The 20,012-nt window shown below is 38.6% G+C and overlaps 1 protein-coding gene across 1 annotated transcript in view; it reads left to right on the top strand.

Moving 5' to 3' along the window:
• Positions 1 to 20,012, top strand: part of EXT2 (exostosin glycosyltransferase 2) — a 79,393-nt gene that overhangs the window by 13,516 nt on the left and 45,865 nt on the right. Inside the window, exons 6-7 of the mRNA XM_086462041.1 lie at positions 1,535 to 1,674; positions 2,536 to 2,629. Coding sequence (XP_086318167.1) covers positions 1,535 to 1,674; positions 2,536 to 2,629 — 234 coding nt within the window. The remainder of the gene's footprint in view (positions 1 to 1,534; positions 1,675 to 2,535; positions 2,630 to 20,012) is intronic.

Here is a 20,012-nt window from a genome sequence, read left to right as displayed (position 1 = left end):
TGTGTCAACTTCATAATTTTTCTTTCTTAAACTTAGGGATAATACTGACTTGGGCTTACTCCTTGTTTGTGTAGCTGAACTCTACAAGCATGTATTTTGCAATCTTGAATCTGTAGCAAGATTCCTCAGTGGCAGTGAGAACTGAAGTCCCTGTTTTCAGGGTGAGTGCAACATAGTCAAGGAGTCTTCTCTGCTGCAGTTTAAACTCATGGCTTGCGTGTTGTGGACATGAGTAAGTAGATTATTCTTCCCTTTTGAGACAACTTTTTATATCTTTGAAGCTCCCTTTCTTCTGCCATCACTCATTCAGAATAAGTAGTATTGATATAGTCAATCTTTCCTTGTAGATTGTAACTTTCAAGGTAGGTAATCATCATTTGTTGTTTCTTTTTTCTTAACCGTGGGAAGTGCATTGCCCAAGACTGAACATGCTGCTCTGTCTGAGGTCTGTTACTGAGACGAGTTGAGTGATTCCTTCAGGTCTCTTAGATTGTACTTCTTTTTGCATTCTAATGCAACCTGTGAGTGGAGTGGTTTGGTTTTTCAACAGCACAACATTGTTGACACGTGAATACCTTTTCTTTTCTTGTCCTTATGTAGGAAATGTCCTCTTCTGCAAAGTGCAAAACCTAGCCAGTTACTTCATGCTTTATATTTGTGCAGCTGGTTGTTTTTATCTAAGTGTTGAACCTTACATGTATCGGGGGTTTTTTAGCCAAATTATCCCTTCAGTGTCAAACTCTAATCCTGTTATCCATTATACTTGCTAATATGCTGGCTAATCCTACAAAATCATAGGTATTGTTGGATCTAATAAGTATGGTCTTAATTCTGCTACTCAGTTTACTAAGGGACACATCAAATACTGTTGCACCTAGGAAAGATTATTTGCTCCATCACTCTTTTACCTGTGAGCCACTGCTAACTGCTTTATACTTAGGGTTCTGTAACTGTAACTCTAATTTATGTAACTATAAAGCTTACAGGGCTTTATCTAGCTGATGATTTCTTAATTTACCTGTGAAAATGCTATCAAAGCTGTCAAATGTCTATTAAAGTTGAGATATGACATCTATTACTTCTCTGCTATCAGTATAGCTGGATTGCCCTATGATAGAAGAAAATTAGGTTGGCTTCATACAGTTTGTACTCAATAACTTCGTGTTGTTTGTCACTCATCTTGTTGTGCCAAACTTTCAAGATGTTTTAACTTATTTTTCCCCTTGAATTTTGTCAGAATTCTGAAGTTCAGCCATTAAAATAAAGCATAGAGTAGTCCTATTAGCTGTTTTCTCATTGCTCCACTTAGGATATTTTTCAGCCTCTGGAAGATAAAGTTGCATAATTATTTTGAATTAGTTAATAATCCAGAATATATTGCTTGCACAGAGCAAGCATGTTTTCCTTTTGACTTGTTTGTTTATGAGGGAGTGGGCAGGAAAGGCATTATGCGTATATACATACACACACATAATGCAAATCTAAGATGTCCTGGGTTTTCCTCATTGGCGTGTTGGATACCATTTGTTGACAGGAGTCTACGTTCTGTGTCGTTCTACGTGGAGCCCGCCTGGGACAGGCTGTGCTAAGTGATGTTCTTCAAGCTGGCTGTGTCCCAGTTGTCGTTGCTGACTCCTACATTTTACCGTTCTCTGAGGTTCTGGACTGGAAGAGGTCTGTACCCTCCCTATTGTACATTAAACTACTGACTTCATTGCATTCAGTGATTTGAATAAAATCTGTGTGGTAAGTGAAGTGTGCTGGGAGTTACAGGGAATAGAATAGAGAGTAAGATACATGCGGTCTTTGCCCTTGATATATTATGCATCAAAAGTAGGAGAGGAAAACAAACGAGGCAGAGATGACAGAGCATTCAGTTATCGTGTAGCTGACAGACTTGCTTTATTATCTTATGCTTGAATTCAGTGAGGACTGGTCTGTGTTCAGGCTCTTTTAAGGAAACTGTGTGCTAAAGATTGCATCGCATAAATGCTAAATTCTCTATATATTGTAGCATGATTCCTAAGTTCACCTGAGACTGAAAGATATAATTATTTTGTTGCTGAGTACACTGTGTTAAGAGCTTAGATTATTTTTCCATGCATGTCCAGTTATGTGATCTTGGAATAATACATACAAAAATTACTAGTTTGTATACATAGCACTGTATATGCTATTATTATTTGGTCACCTCAAAAATCTCACATGACAGCAAGTCAGTGGCAATCGAGAGATGAGAATTCAGGATTTCTGAGTCTCTGTCCCTTCCATATTTATTAGATTGTCTGCACATATCAGTCCACAGGCTTCTGTGGCATTATCTGTGGGCAGACCGGTTGGTGTTGTGAAGGAACTGCTACGGAATAATTAATTACACTGAGAGAAGCCTGCTACTTTCTGCTAATACCTTCTGAATGTGTCTTACTAGAGTAGGATAAGATTCTGGGTTGGAAAAGCAGTTGACATCTTTTAATGTAGAACTCCTTTCTTCTCGTCTTGCCATTTATTTTCTGTTTTTTGTTTTTTTGTTTATAGGGCTTCTGTTGTCATCCCTGAAGAAAAGATGCCTGAAATGTACAGTATTCTGCAAAGTGTCCCCCAGCGACAGATTGAAGAGATGCAAAGACAGGTAAAATGATGTACGGTGTTTAAATTATTTTCCTTTATTTACCGTTGGAGCGTAGGTTCATACATGTGCCTTACTATGAAATCTGTTGGAATGCAGAAGCATCCATTGTACTCTTATATTAATATTTTGATTATTTGACCCTCTTCTTTTTTATGCTGAACATATGCATTCACCATTGCTTTTGAATGTTGTGTCTCTACCCATTGCAGCTAAATGTGTTGAACAGCAGCTGTGTTCATCAGTGCTACATCATCCGTCAGGTCAGGAAGTTAAGAATATTGATGTGATTGTGATTGCAGAAGAACACTTCAGTTACTCAGCGTCAATTTTCTCCAGCCTGCTATGTTAGTGTACGTGCTATTGTCAAATACAGGATCTTTAGCAGCCACAGTGATCGGTGCCTCCCCATCTTGGCTTGGAGCAGATCTCCTGAAATATGAAATTGAAGTTTTAACTACTGCTTTTTCATGTAAAGATCATATGATATTTGCCATGAGTGGAGGCTGCCAGTTTCTACCAATGTAGTCCAACTCTACTTTCGTTAATTTCATTTTTTCTTTTGTCCCCTCTGCTTTCTTAATGCACCCTGGGATGGAAGCTCTCCCTGAATGCAGGTGTACTGCCTACTCTCATATATTAACATATTTCTGATGAAATCACAGTGTGTATTTGTTTCTTTTTTCTACATGGTGTTCAAATTGTATTAAAGAAGTTGTTCAAGAATCTGTCTTTATCTCAGGAGCAGCTTTGGTTTGTAGATAGATTTTAATCGCTCAAAATGTGAGGGAAGCATTAAGTCCGAAATGTTTTAAATATTTTAACTAAGTTGACAGTTCCTCTGAGAGGGGAAATTTTATTTATTTGGTAACTAGAAGAGCTGGGATCATGAACTGTCCAAACTCATGAATGGAATCTGTGTTGGCTGGGTGTATATTCAAAAGGAAGTGTCTTCTACTTTACTCCAGTTGATGCCAATTCCTGTTGATTAGCTTTGCTGTTACGGACACTATCATCATCAGTTGCTTTAATTCTTTATGTGCAAGCTCAACAGATAAGGACTGTTAGCCATACGAGGATTTTCGCAAAGCGTGAAGAGTTTTTTGTTGTCAGATAAGGGGGTAAGATTCAACCATGTTGTTCTTGTGGTGATTGGAATATATAGGCTGCATTTTTGGGCCGGCGAAGATGTAAGATGTTAACACTTACTGTAAACTTCAGGGGTTTTCATCTTTGTCATCTTACTGTACCTGACCATATATTGTTATAAGGTAGGGAGATACTGTTATCACTGTTTTTCCTGATGAGAAACTGAGGCATAGAGAAAGTAACAGCTATGTATGTAGGGAAAAATTAAACTATCTGATCTCAGATAATTTTAAGGATGCGTGGAACTTCTGTAGACGGATTTTTGCAAGAATTGTGAAGACATATCTCTGAAAGTCCCTTACTCAAACTTAGTGACAACATCATCTTTTGTGTGCTCCTTGTAAAAAGTGACCCAAGGCATGGTTTTCCAGATGTAGCCTGTAGTTATTTCTACCTAGGTGGTGCTAAAAGCTGCAGAGTGTATATTAATACTGGATACATGTGGAGGAAATAGACTCCAATTTTGTGTTGTCTGTTCATACCTGAATTCTGTTACCAGCTTCCCTTCATTCTCTGTACAGAGTCTGCAGATCTCACAGCAGCCATCAGGGGTCTCCTTTCTCTTCAGTCCCTTCATACAGATGAACCATTTTGGTGGGTCCCACTGGCAGCACCAAGTTGCTGCCAGGGATGGCAGCTGACAAAGTAGCTTTACTGTTACAGCTCCTAGAAATGTGATTTTGTTTTGTTTTCTTTTTTGTTTCTGACATGAATGTAGAGATGTTAACACTAGTGAGTTTTGCCTGATAAAGCTTTAAAACTGACAGTAATCGACTGTTAGAGTGTGCATTGATTTTCATGTTGTCCGTTTTACTAATTTCATAAAATAATCAGTTCAGGATAGTGTTATCCTTCTACAGAGAATGCACTTAACATTGTGGACAGCTTAAACAGTAGTTTTGACATATGAAATCAGCAAACAACACTAGTTTGTAAAAAACCCAAACAAAACCAAAACCAACCAAACGAAACCCCTAAACATTCGCAATGAAACAAACCAACAAAACCCGCCTTAATTCAGGTGATCTATAAGATATCTATATTACCTGTAACTCCATAAAATTAAGTTAAAATAGAAGATATTTTAATATCCAGAATGCAATTCTAGTCTGTGGAGTTAATTTTTTTGGATTATAGGTGGTTTGCAGTAGCCATTGTCATTGGGTCCAAAGCATCACTGAACATAGTGGAAACAGTGATTCTGTTGACTAAAGGTGGGAAGTATGTCTTTTCTAAAGCTTCCTCTTGCGTCTTGATGCTTTTGTTGAGGGTATGGTTGTTTGGTTTGGCAGTAACAATATCAGGATGAAATCACAAGGTCTGTCTTTTGTCTTTGTGAATTTATTTCTGTTTGCATATTGAGGATACTTAAAGTTGTTATCCATACGTTTCATGTCCTGTCAGCCTTATTTACAAGGTAAGGTCCCAGTGTTGTAAGCATCCGTGCAGTTCCCTTGCTGATACACAGTTCTCTGTTCTAGCTGTCTGGAATGGTGAGAAAGTACTTAGTGACTGATATTGTGTGGGCTACCAGTGACCTGATTGTTTTTCCTCATTGATAAATACACATTGATATTCCGCCTGTGAGACAGATTGTTTCCTTCCTCCTCATCAGTCTCACAGTAGGGAGCAGTTGCACACTTGCTCTCTTTTGATTTAAATGGTTTGGGAAAGTATCTTAGGACTTTTCAGCTAGGCAAAATGTCTTCCCAGATTTTTTCAGTGTCGTCATTTCAGCAACAATACTCAGGAATTACTAAATAAAGATTTGCAAAATAAGGCTAAAAGGATGATAGGAGAAGAGAGAATTTAAAGTTGGAATGAACCTTTTGAGGAGGCTGGTACTAAGGGTAGTTCACAAGCAAAGTGAATTTGTCCTAAGGTGCTCTATTTTGTTTCTCAGTTGAGGAATTACTAAAATGAAACTCAACTAATACTCATAGAATGAATCAGCAAACAAACTGGAGTGATTTATACAGGTCTGATCTAGAGCAATTGTTTGTTCTGTTTAGTCATGGAAGGACAACAAAAGCTTCAAAATATTCTGGTTTTGCAAGTAACCCATAACTCTCAGTAATATTTAAACCACTTTTTTTTTCCGCTTTAACTTCAAGGGCTAATAATGTGATATACGTTATTTTGATGCTTGTTTTTTGTCAAGTGGAAGAGGACTGACTGAAACTGGTCATGTGGTATGTTTGATTTTTTTTTTTCCAGTCCATTCTAGTTTCACTGAGCTTTTACTGAGATGGAAACAAAGACAGTTAGATCACAGTGATCATGTTCTTTCTTGTTTTTACATTGTGAAACACTTGGAGTTTGATATAACAGTTACAAGAAGATTGGTCCACAACTGATGTTAAAATGAGGAAAAAGTGAGCTTTGCAGAGAGCTTTTACTAAAATTGGTGTGAAAATTGTTTTACAACATTTCACTGTATCCTTTGCAGTTTGGATGTATTCATGTTTTATTTAAAAAAAATTGGTTTTGTTGCAAATAAGATTCCACTGGGGAGACAATACGTTTTTGATAAAGACTTGTGAAACATGCTTTGCCAGTACCTGCTGATTAGCGCACTTTTTCAGTAAGTTAAGAAACTAGTTGATATGTTCTGACATGAATATGGTTGAGATCACCCTCTTTTTAGCCAAACAGAACAAATCCTTGCTCTAAATTTCTCCTGGTTTTTAGTAGGTTTGTCATACCTATCAGACTTTCTGGTTCTGATAACCTTTGTGGGATTGGAGCCTTGCTGGCCGACTACTTTGGTTTCAGTGGTTGTGTTGTTTATGATTCTTATCCTTAGTTGGAAAACCTCATAATTAAAACAAATTTTATTGTAAATGTTAGCTTGCCGGTTTTCTTTGTTGATTTGGTCCTCTTTTTTGCAGTATTTTATTTCAGTGATTCTCTGGTGATCATGCATCAAGGTTAAAAAGAATACATATATTCACACAGATATAAGTATATATAATTTTTTACAGTCAAAATAGATTGTCTGCTTTTAATGAGTAAAAGTTTCTCTATACTTAATTTTTGCTTTGTTTCTGGTAGTACTGCTACCCATACATTTGCTGGAGAAGAGAGGAAGGCTCTTAAAGAGAAATTGTTACATTTAAAATATATAACAAAATATAGTTTATGCACTGATCATGAGCATCACACAATACTGTCATGAAAAGGATGAAATACAGGTGCTTTAGCTTTGCAGTCATCATCTGCTAGGATCTATAGCTGATATGACCTGGGCTGTGGTTTCCTGTAGTACAACCTTATTTTGCTCAGCTGTTTTGTCAGACAGTATATGGTATAAACAGGAAGGAGGTTTATTGGTTTGAGCAGAGCTTGTGTGTGGGAACTCAGAATTAATTTCTACTGTCCTGTGTTATACCTGATTGTGCTGAGATCTCTGGAGATCATCCATATTAACTTAGGCTTTTATTGTTCACACTTGCAGAACATTTTGCCTGCAAAATTCCTGGTTTGGTTTCCTGTCTTTCCTCACAAAAGGGAATGGTTTTTGTACTTATTGCCTAGTCTATGCAGTTGTGAAAAATTGTTACGTATTTTCAATACTACGTGTACAGCCTGAGTCCATGGGAACTGGAGAGTAGCATATGATAGCTCTTATAAACTCGAACAGATTGACTATGAAAAAGAGCCTCTGCTAGTTGAGCTGCTAAACTTAATAGCAATCTGGATGAAACTTGTGCTTCTCTGGGATTACTGTCTTGTCTGTTTTCTGCAGTAATGTTGTCATTCTCATTTTCTTTGAAGCTTCCTTAAACCATCCCCCTGTCCCAAATAGTTCCATATGGAGTCTGAAACACTGGCAGAAGTGCCCAGAGGCAAGTTGATAAGCAGCTCAGCTGCACAGCTACTGATCCAGCAGACTTGATGCTGCATCCTTATGCTTGCATTTTCGCTGTGCCACAAACCAGCATCCAGGTAACAGCAAAGTTCCAGAAGTGGAGGGGCAAGAAATAGAAGTAAATGTAATAGACCTGTATGATAGAGAGTGAAGTTAGAAATTTTGTGTTGCTCCTGAAGAAGAGTAATAGGTAAGGGTAAAAAAGTGAAACAACATTTTGCTGGTATCTGCTTATCCCATGCCTTGTGTAGTTTCCCTCTCAACAGAGTTTTTCTAATGTTTTGCTTTGAAAGCCTGTTGATCTCCGGAAACATACTTCACCACTTTAGTTGATATGTAAATGTCTTTAACTTGTATGAAAATTTTCCTTAACTTGTATCTGAGCCTCTGCGCCTTTTTTTTTTCCCTTCTTTTTGTGAGATTAATCTGTCTATCTGAATATACAGACATTTTGTAAATGTTTTTTCTCAGTCAATATCAACTTACTTGGAAGTGTTTTAACACAGATAGGCTCATGAAGGCATAGAATCATAATGTGAAAGTACTATGCAATGGGAATAGAGGAGTTATTCCTCTGTTTATTTAGGCATTCTTTCTCACTAGAACGGATTTTAGGTAAGGAGTTTATTTTCGAAAGAAGGCTTTGTGTGCCTGTTTCTTTTTGACTTTATAACGCTCCCCCACCTCCCAAAAATAAAACTTTTGAATTAATATCTAGACTGGAAGACTGGGTGACTTTGTACACTCTGATAGTACAAGAATGAAGAGCTCATATTCTGGAGTGCAGGAATTCTTTTCATCCTGTTTTCCTAGGGAAACAAGGATATGATCACATATGATGTGCATGCTGATTTCTCTTCTGATTTCTGTGACTGCCCAATTTCAGCCAAACTTACAGAGAGGTGAAGATGTTGGAGACAGAAATTCCATAAAATTCGGTAGCTCTGTAGAAGGTAAGCACCCCAGAACAGCATGGCTTTTTAAGGGAAAATTTGCAGCTCAAGCTAACAGTAATAGAAAACACCTTTGCAGTTAACCTTTGTGAGTGATTCTGCTTTTGGAAAGGTTTTACTTGGAACGGGCAAATCTTAGGCCAAAGAAATTCAGGTACAGGATGACCAAGTGATAAAGTGACAAATGAAATTCAGTATACAAAGAAAGGGGTATGTATGTAATTTGAAACGCCCTTCTCATAGTCAGTGATGGCCTCTCAGCTAGCTGCAGTCACTTGGAAGAGGTTGCTTAGAGCTGTATTAAATAGTTATGTGATAATATAAATTCCATGGTCACTTGGGGTCAAAAAAAGTAATAGAATTTTTAGAAAAGAGATAGAGAACAAAATGGAAAATGCTATGCTACTGCATAAATCCGTCATATGTCTGTGCCCTAAATACAGTCCATAGTTATGGTTCTCGCATCTTAAAAAGGATATAGTAGAACATGGGTGATCAAAAGTTTCACGAGAAGTGTTATTAAGTAGCCTAACACTCTTCGTCTTGAAAACGAATGATTGAGGATAAGATGAGGAGCAAGAATATAATACAGAACTATAAAAGAAGAAGGTCACGAAGAAAGTGAATGGATGTGACTGTACATTGTTTGATACAATTTCATTGGATGTTTCCTTGTATTAGGAATCTGTTCTAAAAAAAATAAAACCAGAGATGATCTCTTCCCTGAACTAGTAGGCAGTCTGTGAGACTTGCTGCTTCAGCATTTTGTGTGAGTGAAGGGGTTTTATTGGCATAAAGGGTGAAGGAAGAAATCTAGAAAAGAAAAATGTCAGAGATGAATGCAAAGATATACCCTCTGGCTTAGAAGTTCCCAATTTGCAGGCTTCTGGAAGCTGGAGAGTACTTTGGGGAAGTGGTGGCTTGTGCTTGCTGTGTCTGTGTGGGGGAGTTCCTAAGGTACCTGTTGTCAGAGACAGAATACAGGAGCAGAAGGCCATTTGGTCAGACCTGATGTGGTCACAGTGCTGCAACTTCAGGACTCAGGTTTGCAGGAGGCCTTGGTATTATAATGCCTTGTGGAATAACCTTGTCAGATCATCAGTGGTTTTTTTTAATGCATCTTAACTTCACTGGCTGCCAGACACTTCAGTGAGAGAATACTGGTTGTGATGTATAGTTTCTTCCTTTCTATGAATGGATAATTTGCTTTCCTGAAGCCCCACAAGATACTCTCTCAAATAGTGGCCACATAGCATTCTTGATTATTTTTATTAATTAAAGTTTTAGATAATCACAACCCGTTGTCTTTTCAGCTGGTGTAGACAATTAAAAGCTAAAAAAGGATGTAAATTCAGTTTAAAAAATGTGCATAGAAAACATGACGTTTGCATTGTTTGTTCCCACAGTCTGAATACCTGGGCGGGCTCTTGTGGTTTTTCTAGTGCACATCCCATGTGCCTCAGCCCTGACCTGAAGAAAAGTTCAGACTCTGGGTCAAACAGAGCTGAAGATACATGCATAAATCAATGACTTGTTTTAGTGCCACGTTAAAACAACATGAGTGGCTGGCTTTTCTGACCCCTCCTCCCTTTCATTTACTGTGCTGCTTTGGCTCTTCTTTAAAGAGAGCTCTGTAGAGTAATTTCAACTCTTATCAGCTTGCTGACAGCTATATGAGCCTTTCTGCTGGCTCCAGGCAGTCAGTGCTGGCGTGTGAAACATCTCACTCTTAGTGTGAACCCCGGGTAGAGTTAAAGCAAATGGGTGGTGTTCTCCTGTGGGTGGTGCAGCTCACTTAAGAGATGGGATTTAGTTCTCATTAAGCAATTAAACAGAACTTCATTTCAATATCTGGACACTGGAAGTTCTTTGAGCATAGTTAGATCTTTTACAGGTCCTTTTAATGAGAACATTCGACTGCCAGCTGCAGTTCTTTCTCTGACAGGGGACAGCTTCTGTCTTGGGGTTCTTTAGACTCATCAAATTTAAACGAACTTTCATCTGTCTGCCATTTGTAGCATTTTAAGGAGTGCGATTGGAGGGGCTAACCCTTCTTTAATCCTCCCAGAGTGCTTCAGTGGAGCTCCGGGTCCTCCATAAACATCAGGCCTGGACAATTTCCCATCTTATCAGATGCAGTGAAGTTAGTTCCAGCCCTCTCACCCCTCCCCCAGAGCAGAGATTTGTTGCTGCAAACAGCAAAGGAAAGACAAAACTTTTTCCTGGCTTACTGCTAGGATCGCCAGGGGAGTTGTAGAATCCTTGGCATTTATATGTGAGACTTCCATTGCTCCCCACTCCCCTCTTCATTTGTTGCAGAGAGTATCCTTATCCTAGGTTTCTTTTTTGTTTGTTTCGTGTTGTCTGTCCTGCCCTGTTGCTTTCCAGAAGGAAGAGAACTCTTTTCATGCCTGTTGTATTACAGAGTGGTCTTCGTGGCTTCTCTGAGAGCGCTCAGAAATTTGAGAGCCATCAGCACCTCAGTGGATAATTCTTATAGGATGTAGTTATGCTGCCTTTGTATTGAGGTTTGCAGCCTCTAGACAACAAAAGGTTAAACTTCAATTCTAAGGGGGAAATTATGCTATTTTAGGACGATAATTATTTTGTTGGGGTTTTTTTTAAGATTAGATTTTAAGAGTCTGTATGTTGTTGCAAAGTGGACTTTTGGTACTTACCCTTTGCAGATTGCTATACACAGCTTGGATAGACTACAGATAAACCCAGATGATCCAAAAATTGGAAAGGCATGTACTTCTGTTAGAAACAATATTTGAAAATATTCTACCTCAAGCAGTTAGCTGCAAGTAAGTGGATGATCAAGCATCTCTTCTGGTGTTCCATTTATTTTTTGTTACTCTGTGCTCTCCCTGCTGCTGCTGTTTAGTCTGTACCACATCACATTTCTTTATCAAATTCACTTGCTCCACTTACCACTTCATTATGGAAAGTGTTACAACTTTAACATTTACCTATATAGTATAAATACACTGCATTGCTGTAGTAATTTGCATGTGAGTATATTAAGTAGTATTAGTCAATACACCTTGGTCTTGTGTCCATTTTACTGATGAGTGGATAGAGGCATAAATAACTTGTACAAGGTCAAATGATAATATTAGTAATGGAATTTAGAAGTCCTGGATCATGTTTTAATGACTGAATCAAATGTATCTTACAGCAAGGTAGGAACATTTGGCTTTTAAGTTACAAAACTTTTACCTGTACTACGGAAATAAATGTTCTGCCAGATAATCTTTAGATGGCTTTTCCTTTAGTCTTTGTAAGTTGTGCAGATAGAGCTAACAGTTATTTAGATGCCTGTATGTAGGAGAATTATGTGTCTTTGTTATAAATGGAAAGGTGGGCTGTGCTAGGGATATACTGTAATGCCCTTTGGCTTGCGAATGGCGTAACTTGTATCTGGGGGTCGGCTCCTGCCTTTCCCCTCTGCTCCTTTTTTTTTTTTACCCCCTCTCTGTTAGCTGACAATTTTGAATGCCCTTTAGTAATGAAAATGGCACCTGGCATTAATTGTGTTTGAATATGTGTTCTGTCCTGGTGGCTTAAATCTGTACAGATGCTGTGGGGAGGAGGATTATAAAGGGTGTGCGTATTCAGGATACTAATAGTGGAGTAGGGAATCATGGAGAGAAGTTGTTGAATGATGGTTAAGCTTAAGACATTGTTTCCTGCAATTGGGCTCAGCTGGTAGTAGAGTTCCAGCCCCAGGTGTCCACAGAATGCTTCATCTTGGTTCCCCCCACCAGCACAGTTTGCCGTAAAATGCTTCCCAGCACTGTAGCAAACAAAACCAGAAAATACAAATGGTGCGTGTGATGGCATTGGGAAAAACTTTGCTGATCCTGAGTTTCATGATTAGGTTAAGCCTGAGCGTGAATGCAACACCCATTAACTACTGTATGAAACGCTTCAATAAGCTAGCAGGCTCTATGCTCTTCCTCTCACCACTTGTTTCATTTCTGATCTGTTGCTACCTGTGTTTAGTAGCCAGTGCTTCAGGGAATCTCCTGAGATGTGAGTTCCATCTGTTGCAGAGGCCATGTTATATATATACCAAGGGAAAACAGCTCCTTCCTGGTGTTTTTAATTGTTCAGGTGAGGCAAAAGATTAATACAGAATAAATATGCAAGCACTGGTCAGTGGTGTGGTTTCCATCTTTTTTTGGGGTAGCAAGGACTTCTGTAGTAAGTTATAATGTTTATCTTGGAGATTATTTCTCTTTTGTACAAAATTTGACTGCATGCAGCAAAGAATATTCCCCTTCAGCATGCTATTTCAGGTGTTTGCCAAGAAGAAATAAATAACTCCTGTTGATGTCTATCAGTTATTTTGTCCGTGTAAAATTATTTTTGATCCTGTTCCATTGAAGTGTGACCACCATGTAGCATTACCACAACCAGCAATTGTTAGTTCCTTTATCTGTTTCATCAGACAGCCATGCACAGTTTGAGATGTGAAGGATAAGGTACTTTTACATAGCTTGAAGATCAGTTACTTTTAAGTTGTGGAGGAAAAAAGCAGCACCATGACCTAAACTGAATTTTTCCCATAGATAAGGAAAAAACCCCATGACTGCCAGTCCTTCAGCTTTTGTGCTTATAGAAGCCAGTAAGATATATCTGTATTCAAGCAATGCTGGCAGCAATGTCTGTGGTTAAAGTTGTCTAATGTTGAGCACTGTGTGTAAGGGGCTATGTGTATGTTTATGCTTGTATAAAATAGAGCTGTATGGCTTACAGGAAATGGAGCAAAACATGTCTTCATCAAAAGGGCAAGTTCTTCCTCGTGTAGGGCTTAAGGTCTGAAATTGAGGTATGTGCTGATTTTTGACCACTATAATATGGTAGTAACCCTACCTAGATATTTTTTTTCTGGCTTCAGAAATCTGTCCTTTCATGTGTGTGATTGGCACTGGGCTTGCTTTGTGTTTAGCTTCTCTAATCAAGGGAATTTAAGCTTCTATTCTCCCAGCATTAGTACAGCAGTCATGGGAAATCTCAAACAAGACAGATCTTGTTGCAACAGTTGACACAAATAAAAGCAGTTGTGCTTTTATTTTTTTTTTTTTTTATGCTGGATGCTGATTAAAAGTTTCCATGCATCCTTTAGCCATGTTATAAAGCCAACCAGCAGAGAGCAGGGCAGCTGCTGAGGAGGGGAGTTGCTGGTGGACATAGGACAAGATCACAGTGGGAAGCATCAGTGTGTGTAACTCAGAAAGCTGGGAAAGGTGTAAACAGATCCCAAATTTATCTGTAGAGTGGGCTCTCCAAACACTGTTTTATTGGCCAGTGGCTCCTGCTTTACTAACCTCTAACCTCTGAAATACTCGGAGGCACTGCCCGCCAGCCAGCCTTGTCTTTGAACCCCCCTTGGCTCCTGCCACCTCAAAGGCTTGCAGTCAGATTCCTGTGTTTTGCTTGGGACCTCACCTCTCAGCAGGATGCCTGCAGCAGGGAAAACCGATCTACCCTGAGAACATAGACATATTTGAAGGCAATACCCCTGGGACTAGAAACCTATTGCTTTCAGTTTCAGGAGCTGTCCATCATTTGTCAAGAAATGTGACTAAAACATCTCCCCACCCCGCAACTTGTGGTCATATAGCAGTTGAATGTTCCCTGCAACTACATACATATATTTGTTTTCTATTATTTTCTAGACTGCTGTTGAATCAATGATAGTGTAAGTTTAGCTCACTGTAAGTCTGGTTTCGTGTGGTTAACAGAGAGTGTGTAAAGGACAAACTTACCATAAAGAGGATGATGCTGATCCAGGTAATTTTGACTGCCCCATGGGTTAGATGTGCCTGCCCCTTCCCAGTAACAGCCTGGTGAAATTGGAGTAATTAGGGAGCCCTACGAACTCCTGGAAACTGGAGGGAAAGAGTAGCATCTTTTTTGTGTCTTTACATCATTATCAGTGATGATTGGGTAGATATGACTACTGGATGAGTAGATCATGTAGATATGACGAGATAGGAAGCCAGAGTAGGAGCTTTACAGCTGTGTTATTTTGTGGTGTCAACACGTGTCATTTGGCTGTAAATAGGAAGACAGAGCTTGAAAGCTCTTTGGGAGCAAAGGGAATTCAGTAAGTGGTAGCCATTGTAACATTACATGTTTTTAAAGCTCCAAGTGAAACTTTATGAAACTTCACTTTTTTTTTTTTTTCTTCATGTGCTGTTTTCTTTGCTGGTTCCGTTTCCATGCTTTGTGAAAGTATTCCCAGCCAAAGCTGAGAACGGGGTGATTCCTTGCTGCTTGTAGTGCTGACGCCTATTTGTTGGCTCCGTAACCAAAATGTATTTTGTCAGTGGATTCGTAGGGTGCCAGGGCAGTAAGTCAGGTTTCTTGGCTGGTGCAATGTTGCCTTCTGCAACAGAGCTGTGAAGCTGAGATGCTCATTAATCAAAGAAGTTTGAGGTGCAGAAATACATGGAGGGAAGGGAGAACGCCAGTGCTACGTGGTATTTTTATCTTGTCTTGTGTTCTTCTTATTTTTAAAACTAAGTTACTATCACTAGGACAAGAAATAGCAGAAATCTGTATTGCCGGGGTCAAGATAATGCAGGATTTCAAACCCCTATGAAATGTTACCATTTCATGAGAGAGAACAAGAACTATTCTGTTAAAAATAGCTGCTTCTGTGTCATATATTTGAGCTAGATTTTAAGCAGAACAAGGTTCTCGTTTGTAACAGAAGATGAAAACCTTAAAAAAAAAAAAGACAAAAAAATGAAAACAAAAAATCCACCCCCCAAAAAAAAAAAACAAACCACAAACCCCACAAATTATCTGAAAGTATGGAAGCAAGACCCAAAATGTTAACTTTAACAGATATGTTTCAAAGAATCATTCTCATACATGCATAGTATGTGGTGTTATATGTATGGATTACTATAATTGATATAAGTGATTCTTTTCAAAGCACCACGGAGGAGAATCTGAGGAACACTGTAGTGCAGGAACTTTAAGATTAATAGCTGAACTTGCACTAACATTTTGCTTTACCCTTAGCTGAGTCAGCAATTGTCAAGTAGTTTACAGCAATAAAACTGAGAGCCAGTAGAAGTGAGTTGCTCCCAAGCGGCTGGTATCTGAAAGGTAAGACTAGCATTTTGAACTCTGACCTGTGTGCCTCTAAGAATCAGCAGCTTCAAAAAGAAAAAGAAAAAAAAAAAAGAAATTTGGACAGCGAAAAGATGTAGTTTTCACTCTCTGATGTATCTAAAGTAGGCAAACGTGCTTGTTTCTTGGCTGAAATTACTACAGCGGAGAATATTGAGCCAGGTGATTAAATCCACTTACTGCTTTACTTTTGAAGATATATTTTTTGAGACTGAACTGCAATAAAAACCAGGACCGCAAAGTGTCTGTCTAGAATCTTTCTTAAAATACAGGACTGTAATACAAATTACTGCTTTGCTTGTTCATCCTGCAGAAGTGTTTTGTAATTAAGGACAATTCATATATAAGTTGTATAAGTTAAATAGATGAATGTTTTCAGGGATTTACTTGGGAATCATGCATAGCTGAGAAACAAGTGTTGAAAGATGGAATGAAAATTCAGAAACAATATTAAAAGAATGTTGTCGTGTTCTGTTAGAAGCAAACCTTAGCTAAACTGTAAGCATCTGTATGTGCCCTGCATTGTTGTACTGCTCATTCCTCTCTTTCCCCTTCTGGAGAAACTTCTGGTTTGACCTTTGGGAAAACCCAATGTTGAATTACAGATTAGTCTTTATCTGAAGTCATCAGACACCCCCAAAAATGCAATTTCTTGCTACCCCCATTTTTTAGCCTTAAGAGACATGCTGATATTATAAGCACTCTGTACAATGCCTACACTACTGCTTTTCTTGGAGAGGTCCTTGTTGACAGATAGGCACAACCCAACTAGCTTAGGTCAAATTTGAAAGTTTTTAATCTGATCTTTTATAAAACATGAAAATAATTCAGAAAGCTTTTCAGCTTTAGGCAAGTTCGCATGATTTTACCAGTATTGCATTGATTTAATGGATTAACTCTTAAAATTCCTACATGGTAGTCTGTGTATGGGGGTAAGAATCTAATTTTTACTTTCAGATTGCGATTTCTAAAGAAGTTGCCTCCTGCTTTGGGTAATTGTACTGGCACCCCAAAAGTGAGCGAGCTTTTCAAAGCATAGCTCTTACATTTTTCCATAGCCTGAAACATGAATTATTTTTGAAAAATGCACCCTACATTTGTTTTCATTTCACATCTTCATGCCTTTCTGGAAAAATGAGAGGGCCCTCAGATAATTTTTGAAGATAAAGCTTTAAGAGAAAGAAAGATACTTAACTCTGTCCTCTCATGCTCCCCTAATAAGAGAGGAATGGGTTGTTCAAGAGGTATTTTAAGGTACCAGAGCTCTAAATTTCTCTCTGAATGACCCTGTTTTTTCCCCCACTGATTACAGAAAGAAGATTGAGCCACCCAGCTTCAGGTGTGTTGAACTTGATTGTGTGATATTGCTAAAGGTTCTAAAGCAAATAAACATTTTAACCCAAATTCTTGTCACTTTCTGGAAACAACAAATAACTGCCTAAATCTTAATCATACAAAGTCTTGTGAGGGTTTCTTGTAAGCCTGTGTAAAGAAGCAAAGATGACACTGGTTTTAGCTGACTGAAGAGCTGCGTACTAAAAGTGGTATGTGCGATCAGCAAGGAAGTTGTTGGAATGGGGAAACTAGCTGCAGGAACAGTAAGGTGGCCCAGAAAGAGGGGGCAGATTAGAATTCATAGGCAGAAAAATTGTGGGAATTTAGGATTACAGTATCCGTGGTCTGAACCTAAAATTTGTCTTGGGAAATTTTTATAAAAATGCTTATTCATCCAAAAGAGGAACTTACTCTCTCTCTTCAGTCCCATTTTACCTTGGGGCAGGGTGGGGGGAGTAGGGGGCTTGAGAGCTCAAACTTACTATCTGATTGTTGTATATCAGCTATCCTCATACGCATCTTTAGTACGGGGCAAATATGTATGTCAGTTTATCTTGAACCTCAGTGATCTATCTAATCCTACTGCACAATGGAATGAGGTGGGGGGGGGGGGGCTTGCCTGTGACCAATTAAAGTATCTTGCTTGATGGGCAATAACTTGTTAGGTCTCAGTAACTTAAAAAACATTTGATTATATTACAGTATCACATGTAACTTAAGAGCCTGAAGGTCTTTGTGGATGAACTTCTATGCCCAGAGCTATTAGATACACAACAGAGCTGTAGGTATTTCTTGTAATATCTTTTCTATCTCTGCTGAAGGCATGTGTGTTAGCAGAGGGTTGCCACAGTTGGTTACTTTGGTAGCATTGGTTAGCTAAATATTACTTTTATTAGTTTAAGGTTTCTTTTTACAAATAATAAGAGAGGATAAAGTGGTTTTTTTTGTTTTGTTTTTTTTTTCCCTGTTCTTCTGTCCACCCCAAAATTTGGAAAGTCTAGAATGGTTAAGTCTCATAACAACATCTCTGTGAGGTGAGTATCACACATACTACTGAAAGGCTGAAGTAGAAGTAAGAAATCAAACGAATGTCAAACATTTGTCTGTAAATAAGTAACAGAACCAGGATTAAAAGTAAGATCACCAAGCTTCCAGGCCAGTGCTGCTGCAGCAACTAGGCCATGCTCTTTTCTTTGGCCAGACTTCCCTAACCCAGCTGGTCAGGGAGTAAAAACCAGGAACACCAAGAGCCATTGAGAAGGGAAAGTAGTTAAGTAGAGTCACCCCAGCCAGTGTGAAAATGGTTGTATTTCAAGGCCTTGCAAACCTTTTCAAGGCATTTTGGAAACACTGAACTCCTGCAATGGAGCAAAATCTTACAGCATCATGGTGCCTGACCTAAAAGCTGAGAGAAGTGGTGGTTTATGGGCAGTTAACTTTTACTACTGTTTTGTGAATCTTTTTTTCCCCTTTTGCTAATTTTACCAACTCCCACCAAATCATGGGCTATGAAAAGACAGGAGGCTAGAACGTTCCTTTCATGAACTGTTTTCCCCTTGATCTGAAAGTTACAGAAAGTCTCTTTTCCTTGCCTCATGCCCAGTGTTTTTCTTTTCACAAACTAATCAAAAGATTTACATTGATCTGGCCTGCACTCTACACTGGAGCACCATTAGTGGCATTAACACTAGAACTTATAAACATTATATGAATGGGCTTTGTAACCTGATGCTATGCTGGCTTGTAAAGAGCTTATGAAGAGATGCTAGGCCCCCAAGTGTGTTTATTTCTAAGGAAAATAACACCTTGCCTAAATAAATGTTACTTTCTGTCAGTAGGCTACCGTATTGCTGTGTGCTGCTGCCTGTTGTCTCCTATGAAAATTAACTGCAAGTGCTTCCATCCTAAGCTCTTGACTGTACCAGTATGTGCTGAGTATTGTCAGTTTAGTTTCTTCGTAGTCCACTTGAACAAAATCTTGGAACTGAAAACAAGTGGAATTGAACTCTTGGGTTGGATGTTTGCTTATTTGGTTGAAGGAACACAAAATTTCGCATACCAGCTACAGTTTTGAAGGAGAAAACTACATAAAGTTTCTGAACTATATTACTGGTGTTCCTCAAAGTGTGCATATGTATTTATAGAGATAAATTAATACCTCTACGTTATATTAAGCAATTTTAGCCTTTACAGGAGGTGGTGGGTTTTCATGGGTGATCTAATAAGGATGCGACAGTTGAAACTGAGGTGTGGAGGAGGGAGGAGAAACAGCTTAGAGCCTACTACTGGCATGCCCGTGTTCATGATCTTGATCTGCAGAGCTCACCCCTTGGAGATCTTTGGCTTTCATGGTGAGGCTGTCTTGGCTTTGTAAAATTTTCTGCAGAAATTTAATTCAGGCAAATTAATTTCATGAGGAATCTATTATAAGAGATTCCAGTCACTTCCAACCCATTGGGCAACCCAATAATATAATGTATTTCTCATTCTCAGTCAAACCATTCAGTACTCTACGTTTGACTCTTCCACATGTTGGTAAAACTGTTAGAAAATAATGCTTTTCTGTCTTTCATCGTGGATCTATCATAGATTTTCTATATACCTAGAAATTTAGAAGAGGAGAGAAGCTGTGTTCCTTAAATACCTGTTTGCAGTTCCTGGTAAGCCATACACCCAGAACAAAATCCCATAGGTCAACATACATTCATCCGCATCATTTTGGCCATTGTGCAAAGTAATGTTCGATCTCTATTTACAAGTTAAATTACCTGTGACCTAAACAATATTTAGGTGTTTATGAAGTTAGCATTCTCTACAAGTCTGTGGTCCACATAGTGTGTTTCTTTAGAAAATTTGGAAACCTCATCAAGCAGACTGCTAGAGTACTAGAAGTTCATTTCAGTTCAAGTTGAAAGGTATCATA

This window comes from Leptosomus discolor, chromosome 3 (genome assembly GCF_034619465.1).
Source record: "Leptosomus discolor isolate bLepDis1 chromosome 3, bLepDis1.hap2, whole genome shotgun sequence".
Taxonomy (NCBI): domain Eukaryota; kingdom Metazoa; phylum Chordata; class Aves; order Leptosomiformes; family Leptosomidae; genus Leptosomus; species Leptosomus discolor.
This window is presented reverse-complemented; position numbering and strand designations above follow the sequence as displayed.